We start from the raw sequence: 24,160 nt of genomic DNA on the forward strand, positions 1-24,160 counted from the left end.
CTTCCATCATGAGTTTATCTATCTTGGTTTAGAAGACATGTTCAATATAATTTGATCAGTAAGATCAGATACTGTTTTCATGTGAAAAGAGGGGTTAGTGAAAACATTTACTTCATGCTTCTGTTCCTAACAAGTGGAATCTAATGTTGTAGATAGCACGTTACATGGGTTTGTTTACCAGTTCAAAGAATTTGGGTTGTGCCCAAATGAAACATGGCAAGATAATATTTTGGGTGGCCAATTGAAGCCACTGAACTTGTAAAGAAAAACTTTTCTATCATCTAACAGGGATAATCTCTATATTTTTTTTTCTCCCAGCACTAAACGAGTAGACCATTCTAATACAAGACTGGCACTTCAAATTGAAAAGGATGCAGGTATGGCACAGCATTTCTTAAGCTCATGTTTCTGAAAGATTAGTTAAAATATTTAACATACATTTGGTTGGATCCAGATATATGGCAGGACAGGAGATTTTGGCAGTGCACTGCTTGCCAACTGCTGCAGAACTGCTATCAGAAGGATCCTGAAGTTATTATGTGGTGCGGTATGGTGGTGAGAGTGTGGGACTGGGGACCTGTGAGATCCGGGTTCTATGCTCTACTTGACCATGAAGCTCACAGAATGGCTTTTGGCCAGTCACTGGCCCTCAACCCAATCTACCTCACAAGGTTGTTGTTGTGAGGATAACATAGAGCTATGTAAGCTGCCTTGGGTTTCTCGCAAGAGGAAAAAGGGTGGGATATAAATGAAATGCAATTCTAGTTGGTGGAAATATCTGATGTTCAATTGATCTGCCCATTTGATCTGACACTGTATCATTGGACTAGTAATATCCAGCCTGTCTCCATCTAGTTCCTCCTCTTCAGGAGCATTTCCCACAGAAACAGTTATAGTCTGGATCGCACCAGCCTCTTAGCTCATCTCTGGGCCTGCTGGCTCTGGCATTTAAGATAAGAATATCAACCCTGACTCTTTTTTCAGTTCTACCCCAAACTTTAAGGCAACTGCCTTGAGAGGCTGCATTTTAGGAAAAGTGAACCTGTCCCTACTTCCTGCTCCTTCCCTACCGCTGCTCCAGCAACTTGCTGCTGTTGTCCCGACAGTGCCTTCATCATGAGGTGCTCTAAGCATCAGCACAGGGCTGTTGTGCATGACCAGTTCCAAGAAACGAAGCTCCTGTGGCCAGCAGCAACTTTAGAGTGCCACTATTGCCATCTGTTGTGGAACAGCCTGCCAGTGCGTCTCATGGTCAGTCTTGAATTGAAACCATTTTGTGAAGATCTGCATCAGCGACAGCAGGGTCTGAAGATTTGGCCAACACTTCCTACCCTTCCTTGCCCTTTCTCATCATGGGCTGTACTGGCCAGGGCTGATGGGAGTTTTAGGTGAGAACGTCTGAAGGCTGGCATGTTCCCCAGACCTGATCTACAGCGAGGGCAATTGTACAGCTAAGCCAGATGTTTGCCAGTGCCCTGTGCTCTGATTCTGCTTTGCACTTCATTAACATAGTCCTGGAGAAACTTTCTTGAAGGTTTTCAACACCTACATTTCCAAGGACCCCAGGACCTTGGATAGTCTTTAAACAGAATATATTGGTGAGCATTGATGCGTGAGAGAAAGTGAAAGTGCTGCCCAAGCCCAACCATGCTAATTAGGCAAGAGACTTCAAACTCACTAACATTGTCAGGCTGTGTGATGCTGTTTGGCTCTTGTGGAAGATTTTGCTTCATTTCATTAATCATATTATGTTCCTATTTTAAATTGCCTTTAGCACACTCTCTGCACACCGTAAATGCTTAGGTGTGCGAATTAAACTTTCCACTTCTCAAAAGACTGATCAGTCTAAAAATCCAGTGTGGAGTTGCAGAGTGAGAGCTGAACTTGGACCCGGGGACCTGGGTTCAAAAGTTCCTGTTCAGTCAAGAAGCAGTCTTGGTTGTTGTGTGAATAAAATGGCATAATACCAGTACCACAGAACTTTGGCTTTTGGACGGTAGAAAAATGAAACAAACAATCAAATAAATGTAATACTGTAATAAACAAATACTGTACTGCAATAGCTACATTGCGACCCACCAAAAGTCACATGAGGAATGGGAGTTTGGTTTTCACATACTACTGCAAGTGGAACTTCTACCATGCTCTCCAACAGCCATGATCTTTCCCTTCTCTGTTTCTATATTCTTTTGTTTTTAAGTTCAAGCCTGATGAAAAGTTCTCTGAAGCACAAGACCTGGCTCACCATTTAATGATGTTTAGTTGATCCTATTGAAACTGTTACGATACTGTTCTGACTGGAAACTCACAACTGTTCTTCGACCAAGGCTTTAACTATCCTATTAATGCAGTAATTCCGCTCCTTAGTTATCTGGTATTAATATAAATAGAACAATAAAATATACATGTGTGAATCCTTCTTGTCTTTTAACTAAAGCATTTGTTGTCCAGTTAGTAAAATACCTATATGAGTACATGGCCTACATGACATTTATTTATTACTATATTTTTTCACAAGGTTAAGTGATCTTAGCTATTGTTATTTGAACTAAGCAATGCATAACAGTTCAGATGATGATGATGAATCAAATTATATGCTATGCCACTTACTATAATTAAAGATATCTCTAATTAGTTGGCAGTATTACAGATGAAAATATATAACAGCAAATAAAAATAATCAGTTTAAAAGGCTTAAAACATTGCAACCTAAGCTCAGAGCACAATGATCAGGAATAGGTGAGTTTCCGCACAATGAAACTCAGGCTACAATGATGCGGCATCAGTAGACTGTGTTCTGTATACACAACTACTTACCATGCAGTATCGTGCATATTTAGACGGACAAGAGTCCTACCATGCTCAGCATGGCTGGCTGAGGGTTGCTGGGTGCTCTAGGACATTCCTTTGTCTTAATAGGCATAGCACTGTGCCCTTCGGGTATGTAAAGTGCCACTGTGAATGGGGAACCTTCAATTCCTGTCAAGTCTCATTTTTCTCATCAGAAACCAAGCTTTCAAAATTTAGCAACTGGTCCTAATTTATGAAAAGGGCTCATAATATTCATTCATTACATTCTTCTTCTGCTCTTTCTCCAAAGAACCTAAAGTGTCTTACACTTACACTTGGTTCTCATGCAGCTTCTGGGATCCGAGCTGCTTTGTTTCAGGAAATAGACTCCTGTCCTGGACCTTCACACCATTTTCTGGGCTACTTGGGATCTAAGAAATATTTTAGAGTGATGGCCCATGTAGTCCCTAGCCGATGTGGAAAAATTAGTGAGATGGAATTTGCTAAGATTTAAAGGGAGTGTGTGCTTCCAAAAGGATCATTCTCATCTTCAAAGAGGAAGCTCCACGTGAATAAGCAGCAAGAAAATATGATTCCTTCCAGGGACATCTGCATAGAGCTTTGCTCCTCATGCCTTTTATGGTCTTTGTGTTGCTGTGGTTTTAGGAAATGATGATAACCTCAACTCCATCTTTTATGAGCACCTGACAAGATCTCTGCAGGAATCTCTTTGTGGAGATTTGATTCTTGGACGCTGGGGAAACTACAGCTCTGGCGACTGCTTTATTTTGGCATCGGATTATTTGAACGCCTTTGTTCACTTGATTGAAATTGGAAACGGTCTTGTCACTTTCCAACTCAGGGGGCTAGAATTTCGAGGTAAGCATCTATATAGTTCAAAGAGCATTGATTGGAAGAGCAGACCCTTTATTTGCCATATGCCCTTTGCAAGCCTGAGAAGCACATAAATCATTTATCTGTGTTGTTGCCACATCATTTCAAAGTCTGTGGGTGCAGGCAGTCATAAAATGCTGTCAGTACTTGACAGTTCAGGATGTCCTTTCCAAGCTGAAACAGAAAATGATAAGTATGAAGTCCTTTTCTTGTAACAGGATTAGACCTTGGCCATCACAACCTGTAGAAGCTGTACTGCCTGATTTCATGAAGGATGGAAGTGGTCTGATGGTAGCTCTGGTGCAGCTTGACTCAACATGCAGCTGAGCCTGTCTTAGAATTATGACTCAATGAGTTAACGCTGGAGCTTATTGTCAAGGATCTTTCCCTGCTCAGAATGTACATCTAATTTCAGATCATTATTTCCATTGAAGAGAACAAAAAGAGAGATGAGGCTTATGGAAAGCAGTAGAAAGAATACAGATGAATGGTAGGGGAGCATAATGACAGGTCCTCATGTTTGAAGGTTGACGTTCAAGTGGAGTTTTCCCCCTTCCATGAGCATTTAGTTTTTTAGTTTTGCTTAGAAATGGGGCGTGGTCATCTCTCTGCATGTTTGCAGTAAGGGAGAAGGCCTCGGTATGTGATGTAGAAATTGTACATCACAGTCCCCAGTTCTGACTTTTCTAAGCTCAGAAGAATATCAGAGAACAGGTAAAACAATATGTGAATAGTCTACTCAGTGTGACTCACTCCTGTGTAGATATGTTTTGGAAGGATGATGCTGTAATGCTTCACTATGTTTAGGAAAATGCCTAGAATCAAAAACTTACCTGATCCTTTTCTAAGGCACATACTCTCTTCCTATATAATTGCCATATTACTGATCATAATTCCTGGGCTTATTTTTCTTTGTAAATGTACTTCTTGAGGCATCTCAGTAGTAGAAGAGCCAGATATAGCAAAACAAGAAATTTTAACAAGATGCCCCTAATTCTCTGCTGGGCAGAAGAGGGGATAGAGAATAATAGCCATCAAGTGTAATTAGTTAGAAAGAAAGCAGAGTGACACTCAAGAGCTCCACTTCAAAGAGGTTCTGGAAGATTCCTTTTGGTTTTGATGCACCCAACACATACAGCTTCAGTCCCCAAAGGTATCTCTGAATTTAAATAAAAAAGCAAAACTGTAGGCATTGCCTGGTTAATTTCCTTGCTATCCAAAGCAACTTAAAAGGGGCACAGAGGAAATATATACTTTCAAATATATTCATCTGTGGGAAAAATTACCTTTCGTTTCATTTGAGAACTAAGGATATTAAACTAGCATATGAAACAATTTGTTAGTAAGTAAAATAAAGCAAAGAAAATATTTTCTTCTTTACTATGTACTCAATAGGTGGCTAAAGTCTGTAAGTTCCACATTAAGCTTAAATTGAAACCCACATTTCAGGAAACATTTTTTAAAGATGCAACACTTGGTACAAATATAAAACACACACACACACACAGGAAAAACAGAAATCAATAGAATTTTATTTCTTTTTAAATATGTTTGCCTTCTTTCTGATAATTTATCACTCTAAATATATACTTCATATTCAGGTTCGTGCTTATTTTTTAAAACATTTTAACAACTGAGCTCATAGTGCCTCTTCAGTTTTTAATGATATTTTAGAAGGTCTAAACTTGCCTTTTTATTACCAGTAGCTTTATATTTGTGCTGCAAAAACCTTCCTTTGGATTGCATGGATTTGAGGTAGCAAGTTGCAGTTTAACTAATGCCAAGAAGCAGATTTGTTGTTCAAGCTGGTATTCTTTCTCTTACGTGGGACCAAAGGAGAAATGCCTTTAGACAGATCATCATGACATCAGAAATAGCCTTGAATAAACTCAGCAGCCAGTCTGTGTTCTGTGGCTTCCAGGATCTCAACTGCTTCAAAAAAATTGTGATTCTTATCAAAGCTAATATGTGAAACCCCAAACCAAATATGAATTAGGAATCATATGGACTTAAGAACATTACTGTATCATGGTTAAATTAATTATGAATGGGGAAGAAAGTATATATCTTGAAGAGCTACATTTTTGAGGGGGAAACCTATTTTGCTGAGAAAACTGTGTTTGGAAATACTGGGGAAGGGAGTGGGAAACGACAGCTAGAAGCAGAAGCACCCATCCTCTTGTCTGCATTTATTTCCAGGATTCTCCCCATCACCAGTTTCAGTCCAGGGTTTGGGGAGGTTGTATTTACAGATGGATAAAAGCTGATGCTGGAGACTATGACTGACTTCACATGATCAGGACAGACCGCTGTGCCTCATTGTAAACCATCTTGAGATTTTCTGTGAAAATAATAGGCAGTATAGAACAATTTAAATAAATTGATAAATTAATAAAGATATGCTGGCTTTTGAATATTCAAGCCTCTGTTGCAGCTAGCTGTATTGTCTGAAACTGGTAGATGGTTTGTTGGTGTAACTAACAAACCAAGCAGAACCCATAGCTTTATGGTTGTGGTTGGTTTACTGACTGTGCCAACAGCTCGCCCTCACTGGGTTTGGACAACACACCAATGGTTTCTTCTGTCAGAGCACAAAAGAAACTCACACAAGTCCATTGAGAACCAGTGTGGAGTAGTGGTTAAGAGTGCAGAACTGGGACTGAAGAGTTCTGGGTTCTAGTTCCTCTCAGACACGGAGATCACTGGGTGACTTTGGGCCAGGATCTTCAGCCCAATCTACTTCACATCATTGTTGTGAGGATAAGACTGAGAGGAGGAGGAGCAGAATTATGTAAGCCTCCTCGAGTTCCTTGAAAAGATATAAATATAGTAAGTAAATTAGCAAGCAGCAAAGGAATGGAGGACCAGAGACTGTAGAGAGAATATCTTCTGCCTTGGCTTTCTCCACTCCTTGCTAGGATTTATTAGCAACACTTGGCCTTGAAGGGCTACCTAGAAATCACAAAAAAGAGGAAATACATCACCAAAAGAGAAGATAGCAATTTTCTTTAAAATGCATGAGTTAATTTAAATCTGTTGATGAAATTTTTGAAAATAATGCCATGGTTTAAATAGAAAGATCATACATCTTACTATAGTGTATCAGTCTGAGGTCAGGTGTCTTGCCTAACCTGCTGCCCACGTGTTCACTGAGGGTGGGCAGCTTCCTGCTCCTGATTCTTTATCTTTAAACTGGAGTAGGATGGAACAGCCCTTCCAGTAGAGGACTATGCTTTGTAAAAGGGGATATGTGGCTATCCTTAGCCTCATCAGCAGTTGCCCCCATTCTGCGTAAGAGGCAGCTGAGGATAAATTCACTTTTTAGGCCTCTTCGAAGGTGCTTTCAACCAGAACAGAAGCCAGAGAGGAAGCAAAGGCAGTGAACAGAGCAGCACACAAACTGCAGCAAGCCAAAGAACTCACTGGATGTGAGCAAAATCAAATCCAAGCCCCATGCCTGCTTCCTCATAAAGATATGAAGTGGTTCTTTCGGTTCACTTCAGAATGTTTTGCATCTAGCCTAGAAATTTTTGGAGCAGGCCTAATAAAGCCTGTGTTTGAGCTGCAACTGACATGTTTAGCACAAGCAAATTATAGCCTTGGCTAGAAGTTAAAAAACAAAGAACAGCTGTGGATCCAGTGATAGCATCACTGGGATCTTAGACAAAATATATGAGGAAATCGCTTCTAGGTAGCTATGCTGATGCTTGCAATGTGTCCCTTTTCTTTCATTTCATTCATCTGTCCTTCAAAAATGTAATACTATTAGCTGCTAAATGTCTCCTAGGTTTTTGTGACTGATGCCACTAATATAATATTCATTCTCTGTTTGGAACTTTCTAAGATATATTGGGCAAATGAGTTCAGTACTGGCACAGATGTAATTGCATTGTATATTGAAGAAGGTAGCTGCCAGAGTTAGTGAGATTGCCGATGGGATTTTCTATTTCTGCTGATTTATCTCCCAGAAAAAATGCTATACTAATGTGCTTGGGTTATATTGTATATTTTATGAATCATCATGATATTAGGGAATAAGAACATTTTGCATAACGGTGCATGCAGCTTTATTTTTATATTTTTGGTAGACAAATGTTTTCCATTACACGAAGCAAAGGAAAACTATTCTCATTTCCTGTTGCTGCCATGCAATTGGAACAACAGGCTGGTTGTCTTCATTATTTATTTTAATGATTATGTTTATAATATTTGACCTCCGTAAGGTTTACAGTCCTGGCATTCAGTTCCAAGACCCAGATGAGCTAGCTGTCAGCCCAAGTGAATCAGAAGCAGGTGTGTGGTCCAGTGAAAACAGGGATCCAAGTCCAGAACAGCATCCTCAGACTAGCAGCAGGTTACTGAAATGGCAGGGCTAGTTCTGTTTGCTGTAATAGTCCTCTCTGTTGAGCTGAAAGTCAAGCTGGTTCTGTAGCAATGGCGTATGGTAGGACTGGAATGCTGGTGATACACTGCAGCCTTATAGAGACAATAGCAACCTTTCCTTATCTCGTGTCCTCATGATATTTTGTGTTACAACTGCCATCAGCCCCAGCCAGCATACCCAGTGACAGGAACTATAGTATAAAATATCTGGAGGGCAGCAGCTTGGACAAGTTTGCTCTATGGGGAGCCCCAGTTCAAGAACCCAATTAGTGTTTTATAAGTCTAGATGTCCTAGGAACGTTGATGGGCCCCAGAATGGGAATGAACAACCCAGATATCATAAATGTGACTAATTCATGCCTGAAGGGAGGCTAAATAGTAGACCAAATATCTCAGTAGGAATAACTATTCAAAATGAAGCATAAACGTTGAGAACAGTATCACAACATGTAAACAAGTAGTGTAGAACAGACCTGCCCTGAGTGCCATTTTTGGTAGAAAAGTGGGTCATAAATCAAACAAACAGAGCAGCATTTGTGCATCAGCCTGTTACTCCAAGAAGGCTATCGCGATGCTTCAACATGCACCAGAGATTGTCGAGTAGGAAGACAGGAACAGAACTGAATATTTTATCTACTTGTCCATTTGGCAAAGCCAGAGACCTGTGGCACCTTAAAGTCCATTCCATTGTACATTTGCTGGTATTTGGCATGTTCCTTCTTTTGGGGTTTATTTTTGTCAACAAAATCAGAAAAGGAACAGAATTACTACAGTTATAGGAAACTGGAGGACATGGTACAATGTACAGCATCTATGCAGAGTTGAGAATACTGGAGTTATTCAGGTTCTGTGTGTTCTCCAAAACTAAAACTATTCATTGCCATCTACTATTTTTCATGCATTTGTGTGGCAGAATACACCAGACATAAATAATAATGTGTAGCAATAATTTTGCAGCAAGTAGAAGTGAACTCTTTCTAATTCCTCACTGCCATGGAACTTAAAAAGATCAACCTCCTGTTTCTGGCTGAGACTGGGGGAAACCTTTATCCATAGTTATGAACTTAATTCAGTGGATTTTGATTGTATTCACCAAGGCAAATATGTGGAAACAGCTAATGGAACAACAGCTAATCTTTATTTGAGAGACAGACAGGGTGATTAGATGCCTGAGAGGATGTGGCTCCAACACCATTTAATTATTAAAGTTTAATAGCTGTACAGAAGATGGAATTCTGACAGGTTCATTGGTCATGCTGGGATGATAAAAAGTGGACCTGCTGAAATTACCTTTTCTGCAAGACACTAAAAGGCATAGAAGCCAAGTTCTTTTTTACCTCCTTTGCTGGACCAAATGTTGGGGAAGCAGAGAAGTTGTGAACATGTGAATGTCATATAACTCAGCTTCAGCCTAACACTGCTTCCTCCTTTGAGTCCACAATTAAAAGTTCAAGTAGTCTTTCATGTCTGCATGAACTTTTCTGCATACAAGAGCCTCTCTGGATTGCCACCACCACCACCATTCTGTTCATCTTCAAGGAAACTTCTACATGTGCATTGAAAGGGAATACACACACTGTTCTCTGACATGAAAGAAATGAGGTAGGCTAAGTTTGCCCAGATCTCTGTCCAGGTCACTTGCTGAGCATGGTTGCTGGAACAGGGTGTGACCAAAGGGACAGCAGAACTGTCTGGCTGGTACTGGAAAGCATATTTATGGAGTTCAATTGATTTGATTTGCCTGTCTAGCCTTCTATCAAAAAAGCCATAAAAGGCAACTTACAAACATACTTAAAAGTGATAAAAATAATAGAACAATACATCAAAATACAACATTTACAGAATTAAAAAATAATATAAAAACAGCATCCAACCCAAAGCCACCTGCTTTTCCTAGAACAAGTATGTTGGCTCTTGTTGGTGCACAGCTTTCATCAAACTACTGTGGCAGAGCTCCATAACAAATGGCCATAAAGAGAACGTTGCTTTTGTTTTAGACATCCAGAAGACTATGATTCTGGCATACCCTACTAAATTGTAACTTCATCCTTCTGCATGTAAGGCAAACCATTTGGATGTAATTAAGTTTCATGTAATTTATGCCAGGCTTTTATACAGAATAGAACTGCACATTTTTTACTTTATAAGGTGAAAGTATAAGGTTACTTTATAAGGTACAGCCTGTACTTCCCTGCTCTCTGTTAATTGGCATATTTTATTCACTGCTATAGCTCTCTCTCTCTCTCTCTCTCTCTCTCTCTCTCTCTCTCTCTCTCTCTGTCCTTTCTCTAATTGCCGTTTATTAAATATTTGAAGGAGGACCAGTGACTTCCCTGAACATCTGGTTTTCTTTGACTTCTCCAGTGATGGTCTCTGTGCCTTTTTAACCCCAAGGGACATACTGCCAGCAGAGAGAAGTGGAGGCTATAACAGAAGGAGATGAGGACAACGAAGGCTGCTGCTGCTGCAAGCCAGGCCACTTGCCTCACTGGCTCTCATGCAACGCGGCGTTCAACCTTCGATGGCTGGCCTGGGAGATCACTCGGACTCAGTACATCCTGGAGGGGTACAGCATCATTGACAACAACGCTGCCACGATGCTCCAGGTGTTTGACCTGCGCAGGATACTCATCAGATATTACGTAAAGGTGAAGTGTTATGGGTCATTTGTACATCTGAAAAGGCACCTGAAATCTTGAAGCTCAATCTGTAGTACAAGCCAGTGGTCAATAGGATTTGGTGCAGTGGCCATTGCATTCATCCGACATCATGAATGCCAGGACTGCTGCACCTGTATAGAACTTACTTGGATGGTGGTGCTGGCAGAGCAGCTCAGTATGGTGCATTTTCCACAGACACGTCAGCTGGGAAGAGGACCTGGTGGTTAGGAGAGTGAAGTGCCAACATGATGCACAGGATGACAAAATATGAGTACAGTATACCCCCGCGAAATCGCGGTTCAGCGTTCATGGCTTCAGTCTTTCGCGGGATTTTTCTCCGATCAGTCCAAGCTGATCTCCTTGCGAGTAAGCCGGTGCCTCACCATGCGGCAGCTTCCTTGCAAGGAGATCGTTTCCTGAGTTTGGACTCGCTGGGAGAAAACTATCCGGCCTGCACCTCCCGCCCGCACCTTGGTGGCCGCCCATCGCTGGAACCAAATTAGCGTTTTTTCACAATTTGCGGGTGCTTTAGGAACGTAACCCCCGCAAATTTTGGGGGACTACTGTATTACCTTAATCGTGGCTCTTATCTGATGACCCACAGAGTTCGAATTCCATAATATCCCACCGAGGAGGCACAATCACTCTTGTTACCACCTTGCCTACCAATGCGTCACAAAGGGAAGTGGTCAGAGAAGGGGAAAAGGATATATGGCAGTCCCCTGGAAAGAACATTTCCTCCTATATTAGCCTGCCCGAACATTAAGTTCATCTTCGGTGGTCCTTTGTCAGTCACCCCTATCAAATAAGGCAAGGGAGAGGGCTGCAAGAGACAGTGCCTCTGCAGCGGCACCATCCCGTTGTGCAGCCCGTGTTACGGTCTTTCCAGTTAATGGGTGAAGGCCTTTTATTCTGCAAGGGAGTTTGAGAACAGCTTCTAGAACTCTGTTCTGCTGTTGGCTGTAATTTGGTTTTATGGGATTGTACTGGCTTTATTTCTTTGCTGTTAGTTTTATCTCAACATTATTCTGTGCTGTTTTCTATTTTTTTATAATTTTTACTGTAACGTACACTGCCCAAAGACTTTCAGTTGGTGGACAGTGTAAAGGTACAGTAAATCTATTGCACTAGGATCCAGGCTAGTTTCCCATTGGCATTGGTATCAGGCAACCACTCACAGGGTAGTAGTAGTAATAATAATAGTAATAGTAATAGTAATAATAATAATAGATTAAGTGATCCTGTTTTGGGTTTTAATCATCCTTAAAAAAGCACTAGCATTTCTATGTGTGGGTCCATTTAAAAAAATGTGAGTAATGAAATACACGACTGAAGTGTCCAAACCTAGGCACAGTGTGGAAAAAGTGGGTACTATAATACTAGAAGCAAGGATCCTTATATGAAGGTGAAAGATGGGAGACTGAGGACAGAAGTGTGCCTTCTCTTAGTGCACTGTTAACCTATGGAATTACAGGCATTACCAGATGTAATGCTGGTCACTGACTCGGATGACTTTAAAAAAGGATTAGATGAACTTGCGGAGGGTAAGTCTATGAATGGCTCAAGGTCATGATAGCTACATATTACCTCCAATATTGGAGAAGGTACACCTGTAAAGCAGTTGCTTGGGATTGTGATCAAGAAGCTGCTGTTGAACATGCATACCACTTACGGGCTTCCCATAGGCAGTAGCATGGTCACTGTGTACTCAGAATGCTGGAGCAGGTAATCCTTTGTCTGATTCCGCATAGCTGTTTATTTTTTATTTGAGAAAATGGAGGGAAGTTATTATCACCTTTATGAGCTAGTGTTGCTGTTGTATTCCATCAAGTCATCTCTGACTTATGGTGACCCTATGAATGAAAACTGTCCAAAATGTCCTATGCACGATGTTCCTGCTTCGCTGTTCTAAATTCAGGCTGTGGCTTCCTTTATGGAGTCAATCCATCTCTTACTTGGTTTTCCTTTTCTTCTTCTGCCCTCGCACTTGCAATATTAACCAGCAAAGGTAGACATCCACTGGTGCTGGACATAAATTTCTTGAGATAAAAACATACATTTCAGTGATTGCTAGTAAATGGAATACTCTCTGTATATTTTTCTCAAGAATATGGATTCAACAGTGCTCTTATTACTTTCTTAAAAGCAGGTGCCAGCTGCTGAATATAGAAAATCACCAATGGCTGGAATACATGCATGATTCATTCAGTGATGAGATGGAAGAGAAGCCAATCCTGCAATTTCAGCTTAGTTTTCAATCAGATGATTTGCAATGACATATTCATATTCCTGAGTCATATGCTACTTTTTCCTGTGGTTCACTGGTGAACACAATCACAAAACAAAGTCCTGTATCCTACCTCCTGAAAAAGATTATCATTTCCCCTTGAACAGGCCCTCAGTTAGCTTGTAATTAGTTTATTTTTCATAATTGAGCCATGTAAAAAATACAATTGGAGATGTACAGCCTAGTTCTTTTAGCTTTATTGGAACACAAAGCAAGCTGTCCTAACATGATAAGCAACAAAAGTTGGCAAGATACCTCAGGAGATGAAACAAAGGAAACTGCCTTATCAGACCCTTGGTCCATTGAGCCCAATATTGTCAACACTGATTGGCAGCAACTGTCCATGTTACCAGGCAGGAGTAGGTCCAGCCGTACCTGAAATTGCTAGTAATTAAGCTGGGGCCTTCTACATGCACAGTGGGTACTTGACCCCAGAGTCCATTTATCAAGCAGAGATAGACCGCTCTCTTTCATTTTCAGAAAACTGGTAATCTCTAAATCAGTGAACCAAGAGAATTTGGTAATATTGTAATCTGGGAAGACACCAGCTGGCATTAAGGATTAAGTGTCAATATTGCTGCAAACAAATGAACACTGAAGGGTTATTAAGTGCAGCCCTGTCCCTTTCAGCAGGACTAGCGGAGGGGTTGGGACAGGGCAGAGATGCCCCCTGCTGGTGCCACAGAAGCTCCTGCTCTGCCTGCTGACAGCTTGGCAGGCGGAAAGCTACCAGTGGTGGTATTACTGCCAGCAGTATCTGGCATAAGGATCTGACACAGGATGTTCTGGGAACACTGGGATAGCTGGCTCTGGGTGCAGGTGAGCCAAGTATATGCTCACCGAAAGCTGGTGTTGCTCAGTCCCCCTGTCCCTACTCTGCACACCACTGCCCTGTTGCTTTCAAGAGTACAGTGCTGGGCTGGAAAGTAGCAAACCAGTTGCCCTTCTTCACGGGTATGAGCCAGTAGGGCTTATTATTTTGTTTATTTAAGTAGTTAATTTCTGTACCACCCAACAGCCAAAGCTTTCTAGGCAGTTCAGAAAGCACATTAAATCACCACCAACAACCAACCAATAAAAAAATACACTGTATTAAAAACATACCAAAACATCATTAAATGTTTACATCACAAAATTTAAAACCACATTTTAAACAGGTGTGTGTGTGTGTGTGTGTGTGTGTGTGTGTGGAGAAGAATAATATTTTGACCTGTTAGCAGCCAGCAGTTGAGGATGGTCTTTTGTTTGTTTGTTTGTTGTTTACCTGGCACCAAAAAGATAGTAAGGTTGGCACCAGGTGGACCTAAGTGGGGTGCTCATTTCATAACTTGGAGTGCCACTGCTGAAAAGTCCCTTCTCCTTGTTGACACCGACCGAGTCTCCCTTGGAGGTTCCATTGGAGATAGGCCCCAAAACTTGATTGTAGTATCCAGGTAAAAGAAGTTTGGGAGAGGTATTTTGACAGATATTGTGGTCCCAAGCTGTATAGGGCTTTATAGGTTAAAACCAGCACAATGCACCAGGAGATCTGCTACTCTGCTCCTTCATGGTCTTGTTCTTCTCTTTGCTGTGTTGGTTTTATAATGTTGCCATCTAAGAGTATCCTTGTACCTAAAATGTGTTTTAATTGTTTAGGAAGGCTGGAATATAGTGAAGCAAAAGAGAAGGAGAATTAGAGGTTAAAGACTGAATCCATTAGAAGTCAGGAATGTGTGTTCTTTTGAGGAACATAAGCAGTGAAAAACAAGTGCTTTCAAAATATTTAATTTGACATTATCTTATGCTTGAGGATTTCACATTTATCTTTTAAACAATGCTCAACAGTTAGCTTTGAATTGGCTTTTTTTTCTATTTGCCATTGATTTGACAGTCGAAGGGTTTTTTGTGAGGAGGGGACTATTTCTCCACATAAAAGGAATTTTTGCTTTCCTTCAATAAAGTGGGTCAGTTCCTGTAGCCTTTTTGCATATATTTGAAATAATTTCCTTCCTAGTTACTGCAGGTTATTTATTCCCCGAGTGCTTTCAGATTTGCTTTTCAATGTAGTCTTTATAAAAAAAAAAGTCTTTAAAGAAGGCAAAAGTCTGCTGCCTTTGAATGTGGTGGGTTTTGAATTCCATTGTTTCTTCATAGCTGTTCTTAAAAGGCTGTGTGTGCTTATCGCTTTCTACACGCTGAAAAATTAAAACCCTGTCCTTGTTTGTATCCATCTTTCTGTCTTGATTCTTTGCACTGAGCAGGGGTTCCTTCCCCACATTTAATTGTTAATTTGAATATGCAACTGGGGGGTGGCAGTCATAAATTTTAAAAAGGCTTAGTAATAATTCTAATTCCATTATTCCTTTCATACTCGCTTAATTTTCCTGTTGCTCTTCCCATTCATTTATTGCCCACAATTGAAATAATCACGCCCATTCCTTACTGTCCAGCATGGTCTCATAGCAGTTTGGAGGAGACATATAGCGGCAATGCAGTGTGAGAAAGGATTACTTTTGTTACCCCGAGATAGCTCTTTTCTTATCTTTGCAGTCAGTCAGTAACTTTGGATTTCTGGTTTTGATGAAACAACCAACAGCATTTTACTTTTCATCAACAGAGCATTATATACTTCACTGCAAGTTCCCCTAAAATCCTGCACTGGCTAAGAGATGATTCATTCCAAAAGATACTGCAGCCTTTCTCCAAGTGGCATTACATTGAGCGTGACCTTGCAATGTTCAGTATTAACATTGACGATGACTACGTACCCTGCCTTCAAGGAATCACCAGGGCAAGTTTCTGCAGTGTTTACTTGGACTGGATTCAGTTTTGTGCCGCAAAAAGAATCGAGGTACATGTACGTCTCTTGTTGCAGATTTTACTAACGGGATGTAAACTTCTGGCACTCATCAGCGTTCTTATTAGGGACAGACTCATAGAACAGCATTAAGAGCTTGTCCAAATTAAAACAAAATGTTGATAAAGTCAAAACAAAAAGTCATTATTATGAGGCACCTCTGTAACCCTAAACATGGTTCTAATTTTCTAATCAATACTCTCTGGAGAGAAAAAGCTCTTGGGCTGATCCTAGAAGAATCTTTTATAAATTGTAAAAAGTGGAGAGGGACATTTCAGATGGGGAATTGCACTGGCGTAAGGAAAGGTAGCCCATGCTTCGGCTTCATGGGTTACTGTGCCTGGTTTGCTGTAGAACTTCTCCTGTCATGGGTTTTTTTTAAAGGAAATATAGCCATTTGCCAACATCAAATAGGAACTGAGAAGGAAAAGCAAAGGCTGGTCGAAATAGTGTGTCTGTCCTTTGAGAAGACATAGTAAGATGCTGGTTTTAGGTGTGGCTGAATGATTGAACCTATGAACCTTGCATTAACCTGCTATGGAACTGAAGAGCATTAGCCTTGAAAACAACACTGGTGTATTTTTTGTGCAACTTTGTTTTGTGTTGCAATGCCCATGAGCTTTTTTTTTTGTAGGACTAATGACAAACCTTAAATATTTTGCAGCCTATAGAGTGTGATGAAGACTCTCCTTTAGTAACTCTTTCCTTTGCCTTGTGCATTCTGGGTAGAAGAGCACTGGGAACAGCCTCACACAATATGGCCATCAGGTAATTTCATATCAACACTACAATAGTTTTGGCAGTAATAGTTTGCTGGTGGCTCAGAAATGTGTTCATTTATCTGAAACTGTTTTTTTTTTGTTGTTGTTTTTTTGTTTCTCCATTTATCACCCAATACTGTGGGTTAGTAGAAGAAAGTAGAAAGGCAAGAAATAGGCATACAATTCATTTTGTCAGTCAGCCCCTTGGCAACTCTGTCAAAGAAATATGTACTGCACCAAATTGCACTCTGTTTGTAACAAAGTGGCACATAATGGAATACTGGGCCTAACAACTCTCTTGGGGTTTAACCTTACCATCTGATATAGATGTGACAACCTTTTTTCAATGGAAGCACGATCTCTAGGTAATGTGTCACAACTGGAAATATGCGCTGTTAGGAGATGGTGTTGTTGTTTCCTTGGCAACTTTCAGCACAATCCTGCTCATTTTTACCTGCAGGTAAATGCTGCTTTGATAACTGAGTTTACTCCCTCATAAAATTGTACAGGGTTAAGACCTTTCCCTGTTGTGCAGTTCAGACTACCCCTTGTTTGCATTGTTTTCAGAGGAAGTCATTCATTATATGTTTGCTTTTAATGCAAGCGACACATTTGGCAGCTTGGTACCTTGGATGAGATTGATTTATTGGGAATGAGGATGCAAAGTACTGGCATTAGTTACTATCCTGTATCAGGCCGAATAATAGCTGAAACTGCAGCTGGACACGATCAGATCTGAAGGGCAGGCGCACGCATAAAAGGCAGCCAAATAACCCAAGCCAAAGTCTGTGTGAAGCCCATCATCTTGCGTGTGGTTAAATTGCCCAACCTCCCATCAACTTTAATTAAGGCTAGGCTTAAACATAGTATGCCATGCCTCCAGCTCCCTTTTTCTCCACAGTGGATTAGTGTTCCGTACTAAATGCCGTGGTGTACAGAAAATGTGGCAAGGCTAGTCAAGTATCCTAGCCACTTGGCTGCCGTGGGTCACATGTCACTCTTGCATCACTGTCTCACTGGGATCACAATGTGTGACATGCGCGGTGCATTGTGGTAAAGAACCAATATTTGGTTTCATTCTGATGTAGACTGTGCTTCCCGGAAAGGGGGTAGGGAGGCCCCCTTTATGTCATTTGAAGGCCTGTGTTACACTTGCCGCCAAGTGCCTTGTCAAGGTGGGAAGGGGGAACTGCAAGGCAGAGGGTCACACCTGTACTATGCTCTATTTGTGATGCCCAGGCCTTGTGTGAACCCACACAAGTTCCACAAGTAATCCATATTCCAAGAAATGAACTTCATGCTGTTACGCAAGGTATAGGATACAGGTGGGGGTGATTACTTTACTACAGTTAAGGAATGTGGGATTAATTTAGCAGACGGCAAATAAGATTCGTATTGGCCTTTTTCTACGTCTTTTCTCATGTTGACACTACTCATTAAGAAGCAATTACTGTTACAAGGCAAAATTAATGTTTAGAGAGCAATGCTGAGCTGTATATGACTACACCAAATGTGCAGTTTACATTATATATGTAAGTGAGCAATTTGCATCCATTTGTACATGCATTATGTCTAATCAATTAATGAGAAGATTTTAATGTCAAGCCGTGGCGATAGATATTCTTATGCAATGTATGTAAATAACATTTCATTTACCTGCCATGGTAAATGTCAGTAGAAGCCCATCATTTCCTCTCAAATTATGCAATATATTTGCTAATTAAGAGCATAGTTCTATGCATGCCTACTCAGAGGGAAAACCTATTGAGCGCAACAGGGTTTGCTCCCAGGTAACTGGGTACAGGATTTCATTCTACGTAAAGCCTGCTATGCTGCTTTGTAAGTCTGTTTAAAGAGTCCTGCTGGACTATTGGTTGAGCAGATTATGAATTCATTTATAAATAATAAATAAATAAAGCATCACTATAAAAAGCATACAATCCCTTTTATATACTACAGCTAAGATGTGCTACTTTCCTTTTAGTCATAGTCTTAAGCAGCAAAACCTTTTCATTGTTTTTTTCTGAGCTGGTGTAGTATAGTGGTCAGGAAGGTGATCTGTGACACTGAAATATCTGACTCTCATCTCTAGTTAGCTGTGCATTCATTAGTCATTTTTGGCTATCAATATCTCTCAACCCCAGTGCCTCATTTGCAATTACCTGCATTAAATACTAGTTGCAAGCATGAAAACATTACCAAATACATAAATACGAAGTGTTTTGAACATCCTGAAATTATGTATGTTCTAAATATAATGCATTCATTAGTAGAAATGTCTTTATCCCAAGCCAGTCATTTCCTGTTGTATCTGGTGCTGCTATTTGTGCATAAGAGAAAGCTGTTTTGCTCTCCTAAGCACATGGGCAATTTGACTGACTGCAGAAATAATGTGTTTTCTCCTTCACATGTACTCCAACATAAGATTCCACTGCATATGGAAAACAGGCGCACGGTCCTTTTTTGGCATGCAGGCATCTCTAGTATGTGAGGAGATTCCCATGTTGCATTTTGCAGACTCCAACATGTTGTTGCCTTTTGTTTGCATCTGAAGGCGTAATAAACATGACTGGGCTTCCAGGTGGGCTTGATACTGGCTTGGCACTACACAAGTATAATATGTTGATCACTCAGGCAAGACATTTAGGCATCCTTTGTCCTGTAGAAATCAGTAGGTATTTTTAAACTTCCCATAGTAGGCAACCACTTGATGTCTCATAGCTGCCATGAAGTCAGGGGTAGGATAGCCTCTGTGATTTTTGACCTTCTGTTAGCAACCCAATTCATAGGCAAACACATACTAAATTAAGGGTGTGATCCAGGTGCCTCTGCCCTTAATGTGCATAAGCTTCTGAACATGAGAGCTTGCATGCATCCAACGAAAAGTGTGAAGAGTGGGGGCAGTGATCTTTATTGCCATATCCTCCACATTTCATCTAGATGGCTATTTTCAGCTATCTGAATGAAATGCCATGAAGGAGAAGGGATGGATGCCATGGTGTCATTTATATGCAGCCTAAGCTGTTGTCCTCAGGCTTCAGCATGCCTCCTTCCTCAGCATGCCACTTTAGCCCTCTGCGAGGCTTTCTTTCAACCTCAGAGAGGCAACTGGCACAGTTCTTTCCATGTCAGTTTGGGAACAAGGTGGAACAAGGGCTTCACATTCAGAGATGCAGCTTCAGGGTTGCAGGATTTTGGAGCTGTAACTCTAAAAATAGTGCCCACCACCACCCATGTTGGAAGGCCATAGGACTGTGTTCTGAATTTCTGCCTTTTGTGTATGTATATTTTGTTTTTTTAAATAGCTCTGGGGAATCCAGTCAGACTGGAACCATGACATGGGTAGAAAGGAGTGTTCACCCCTTTGTCCACACTGATCCAGTTCACACAATCAGAACAAGCCATTGTAGTTTATTTGTTGGGTTGTTACTGGGTTACTTGACCTTTGGGTTGTTTTCCCCCTGACAAGCCATGCCACCCTGGTCTGGCCACATGGCATGCTGCAGCTGGGCAGGTAATTGAATTAACAGTGGCTGGCACACACTGCCAATTTAAGCAGAGTAGCCTCCTCTGGTCTTGACAAAATTCCTCCTTGCAGCTGTGATTTGTGCTGGAGATGCAGCCACTCTTGACATCCCTTCCACAAGGGTATGATTTAAAAATATGTAGTCTCGCCCCTTTCTGAGGCTAAGAAAGAAAATTTGTGGAATTGCAACATTACAGTGAATTCTGGGTATGTCTGTACAGAAACAACTTCTGTTGAATCCAGTGGACCTTACTCCCAGTTAAGCATAGATTCAAGTAACAAAACATTTTGTGCTAAGAACATTGTGTTTTATTTAAGCTTCAAAATAATGGGAAATCATCATCATCTCATTTCTATACCACCCCATAACTGAAACTCCCTGGGTGGTTTAGTCTCATTTATATTTAGGCGATGTGGATATAGTGTAGTATCCAATGCTGAGGCTACTTCCAGCTTCACCGCTGCCTTGAAGTTGGAGGTCTGTCTGTGGCAGAGTGGTGGTCCCATGTTTGCCTGTTCACCAGAACAGACACATGAAATCCATGCAGCTGAAGCGTTGCAAGTACCCAGCAGGCAGCAGTGTCGTCCCCTTTAGATCTATAGAGTTGGAAGGGACTTGGCTGAAGTCTCATGATGCTGCTGCTGATGATGATAAAAACAGCATGGCACCATACTATTAAAAGCAGTGGGAAAGTAGTTTCAGAATCTCTTTATGATATTTTCTTCGACAGCAAGCCCCTACATTATATCAGCCAAACAAGACCTCAGAACCAAGCCGTTCAGTAGGACCTACTCCCACATTAATGCACTCAGGAGGGAAGCCAAAGTTCCTCTAGGAAGTTTTTGGATAATGGCCAAAACAGAGCAGTTTTTCTAGCATACGTATATTTCGATTGGCCAAAGACTAATCGGCAGGGAGGCAGGGGGAGCCCTAAGGAAGGCCTTGACATTACAAAAGCTTGCTGAAGGTTTGAGCAGCCCTCAAAACAATGTATGTTGCAATTAGGAAATGCAATAGATATGAACTAAGAGGTACATTTTATGTCAAAAAAGCAAGGTTATGAGTAACAATTTCAGTTTGGCAATAACATTTGCATATTTTATTTAATTTCTCTTTTGATGATCTCATCATAAGCATTGAAAGGCATATAAAATATTTAAAATAATTGTGCTACAGAATTGTCTCCCATTACTTTGTTCCTAATGTGACTCTCCTTTTGGAGTTGCAGTTTCTTTGCTGTTAAGGAGCTCAGATTGCTGAACTGGCCCTTTATATGTAGGCATGCTGAGCCTCCAGTGCATTTCAATAATAAACTGAATTGTTCCCAGTAATTGTGAATATGGGTGCAATAAAAAGCTTTCACTCCAAGTTGTGTTGTGGCAAATGATACCTTGTAGCACTGTTGCCACAGCTGATAATGTCATTTTTGATATTGTGTTAAAATACATGTTCCCTGAGAATGAATCCAGATCCCATTTTAGAAAAAAATAGACCAAAGAATATCCCCTGCTTTGCAATTAGCAGTCCATTTTCTTTTGGTTCCTGATGTTTCCTTGGATTATAAGACTGCTCTTATGCACTAAACATTCACTGATGGGCATAACTAGGACATTTTTATCCCGAACTGGGCTCTGGGATCACTCAGAGAAAAGTGTGCTGGGTTGGATGCCATTTGCTGTGCCACGTATTTGCAGAATAAACAGCAAGCACTTGCAGAGGCAGAAAGCAGGTGAATATAACGATGAACATTTCCTAAAAAGCAAATATATAAGAAAATCCACTGCTTTATTTCAAGTAATTAGGAGACTGTTGGTAGAACCTGCTTTTCAAGCTTGTGGGTTCATGGACAGTGCTGGGGTCCTGAGCACTTTACTCTCTGCACCACCAGGACCAGCTGTCTGAAGACACAAGCAGCTGATAGGCCTCTGTGTTCATAGAGCTGGCTTAAGGGAGAGACGTCAGTTTTCAGAGTCAGCTTTTCAGAAGACACGGCTTGCGAGGCTGGCCTGGTTCCTGAACCAGCATGCTCCCTTGATGTCAGCTGGCCCATTCTCTTGGTCCTCCATCACTGGTAATACTGGGAGGAAACCAACACAGCCCACACAGGCAGTTCATACACTTTTGAAGATTGGAGCCGCTAATGCCATCCTTCAATCCTCTGGAACTTCTCCCGTTTTCCATGAGGCCTCAAAAATATAGGCCAATGAATGGGAGAGTATCCCAGCTAATTCCCAAAGTACCCTTGGGTGTAGCCCATCAGGGCCTGGTGCCTTTGTAACATCCAGGGCTCTGAGGAACACCCCAACATCTGGGGAGGTGACTCTAGTCTGAGCCCCCATAACCCAGCCTCATCTAGCCTCCCACATAGAACTCCCCCAAGCTGCTTTGGGGAGAACACAGAAGCAGAATAATTTAATATCTGTGCCTGTTCCCTTACATCAGTTACCATATCCCCTCCTTCCCTTTTAAGTGGTTCTACCATCTGTCTCCCTTTCCCCTTCCTCTTCCAATTTGACGTTTTTCGCAAGTCTCAGCTAAGGCCAGTCAGCCTTAGCCTTGCAAAAAATCCTTCTACATTGTGCAGCCCGTTCCTGGCGACCCTTTTGTCCACTCCCCCAGTGTCCATTTCCTGTGAAGTTCCCTCTTCCTGCTAATCCCTCTTACCACCTCTCTTGGCATCCACAGTGGTGCCCTCCGACACCTCCCCATGTATTAGCTTTCCCAGGTATAGCCTGTATTAGAGAACAGCATTTAAGAAATGCCTTCCACAGTTTTATTTCCATCCCTCCAAGGGATGGGCAGGAAGTAGATTGGAAGATCTTTGGAGATGTGTGGCAAATTAACCAAGAATACCAACTCCCAGTTGTTTGACAACAAAATGGCCTTACCCATGAAAATTAGGCTGCTGAACTGAAGAAAGCTTGGGATGAGCAGGCGTGAACTTTCCCGTGATAGGACTGTGAGCTCAGTTCTTCTCTAGTACTGAAAATGTTGTCCTAGGCTCAGGATTAGCCTGTTCTTCAATTGTAAAAGTTACACCTTTTGCATATGGCCCTTGTTAGTGAATTGTAGGGTTCTAGTAAAAAAAGTGATTTTACAGACCTGAAGCTTGCCTCTCCCTGCATAAACTACCTTGTAAAACCAAAATTAGTGGTCTTCTGTTGAAACTGAAGACTGACCTGGCATTCCTTAAATGTTACAAAGCACATTTTCCTCCTTCTGGAAGAATGAAGAAGGTCCCACTAAGCAGAGAGATCTCATATTCTCAAAATGGGAGGTGGTGGTAGAAAGAAAACCTTGAATGGATTTTTTTTTAAAAAAATCACATTCTAACACTCCTCTCCAAGGACACAATGGAAAATACTCTCTTGTAGATGTGGTAAAACCGTGTTGGGCAAATTAAGCAACATCCTGTGGGGTTTAAACTGATGCACCACAGTCTAGGTAGCTTTCCTGGAAAGCATGCTTCAGGTTTCCCAATAAGGAGTTCTTACTTTAAATAAATCCGAGCCCGAGTCAGTCATCTGTTCTTTAGGACCGAGCTCAGTGGTGAAGCACATGTTTTCCATGCAGAAGGGCACAGACTAAATCTATGGCACCTCTGATTGAAAGGACGAGGTAGCAAGAAGAATCTAGGTAATCCTGGAGCCACCTTCCCAACCTGGTGCCCATCAGACGTTTTTATTTTAGAAAAGCTACAGTCAAGTGCACAGTTCATCACACTTGGACTGAAATCAAGAGAAAATAATAGTGCCCTGAGTTTTACCTGCAGCTCAGGCTGCAGCTAGCATGGGTGTGTGTGGGCTGGGAGAAAGAAGCATAAGTTGGACTGCTGTCTGCAACTGATGTCATCATTCTACAGTTTAGATTCCTTCCTCCATGGCCTTCATGCCTTGTTCAAAGGAGATTTTCGAATCACATCAAGAGATGAATGGGTGTTTGCAGATATGGACCTGTTGCACAAAGTTGTTGCTCCTGCAATCAGAATGTCACTGAAGCTTCATCAGGCAAGTTGAACCCAT

At 41.3% G+C, this 24,160-nt stretch overlaps 1 protein-coding gene across 4 annotated transcripts in view; it reads left to right on the top strand.

The window, feature by feature from the left end:
- Positions 1-24,160, top strand: part of PCNX2 (pecanex 2) — a 133,022-nt gene that overhangs the window by 98,040 nt on the left and 10,822 nt on the right. For 3 of the 4 annotated variants that reach the window (XM_044420255.1, XM_044420263.1, XM_044420274.1), the window contains 6 exons: positions 319-377; positions 3,457-3,669; positions 10,462-10,715; positions 15,611-15,844; positions 16,515-16,618; positions 24,001-24,145. In XM_044420255.1, the coding sequence (XP_044276190.1) occupies positions 319-377; positions 3,457-3,669; positions 10,462-10,715; positions 15,611-15,844; positions 16,515-16,618; positions 24,001-24,145 (1,009 nt within the window). The remainder of the gene's footprint in view (positions 1-318; positions 378-3,456; positions 3,670-10,461; positions 10,716-15,610; positions 15,845-16,514; positions 16,619-24,000; positions 24,146-24,160) is intronic. The other variant, XM_044420281.1, reaches the window with a different exon arrangement.

This window comes from Varanus komodoensis, unplaced genomic scaffold (assembly GCF_004798865.1).
Source record: "Varanus komodoensis strain SLA01 unplaced genomic scaffold, ASM479886v1 scaffold1, whole genome shotgun sequence".
In the NCBI taxonomy this organism is placed as follows: Eukaryota; Metazoa; Chordata; class Lepidosauria; order Squamata; family Varanidae; genus Varanus; species Varanus komodoensis.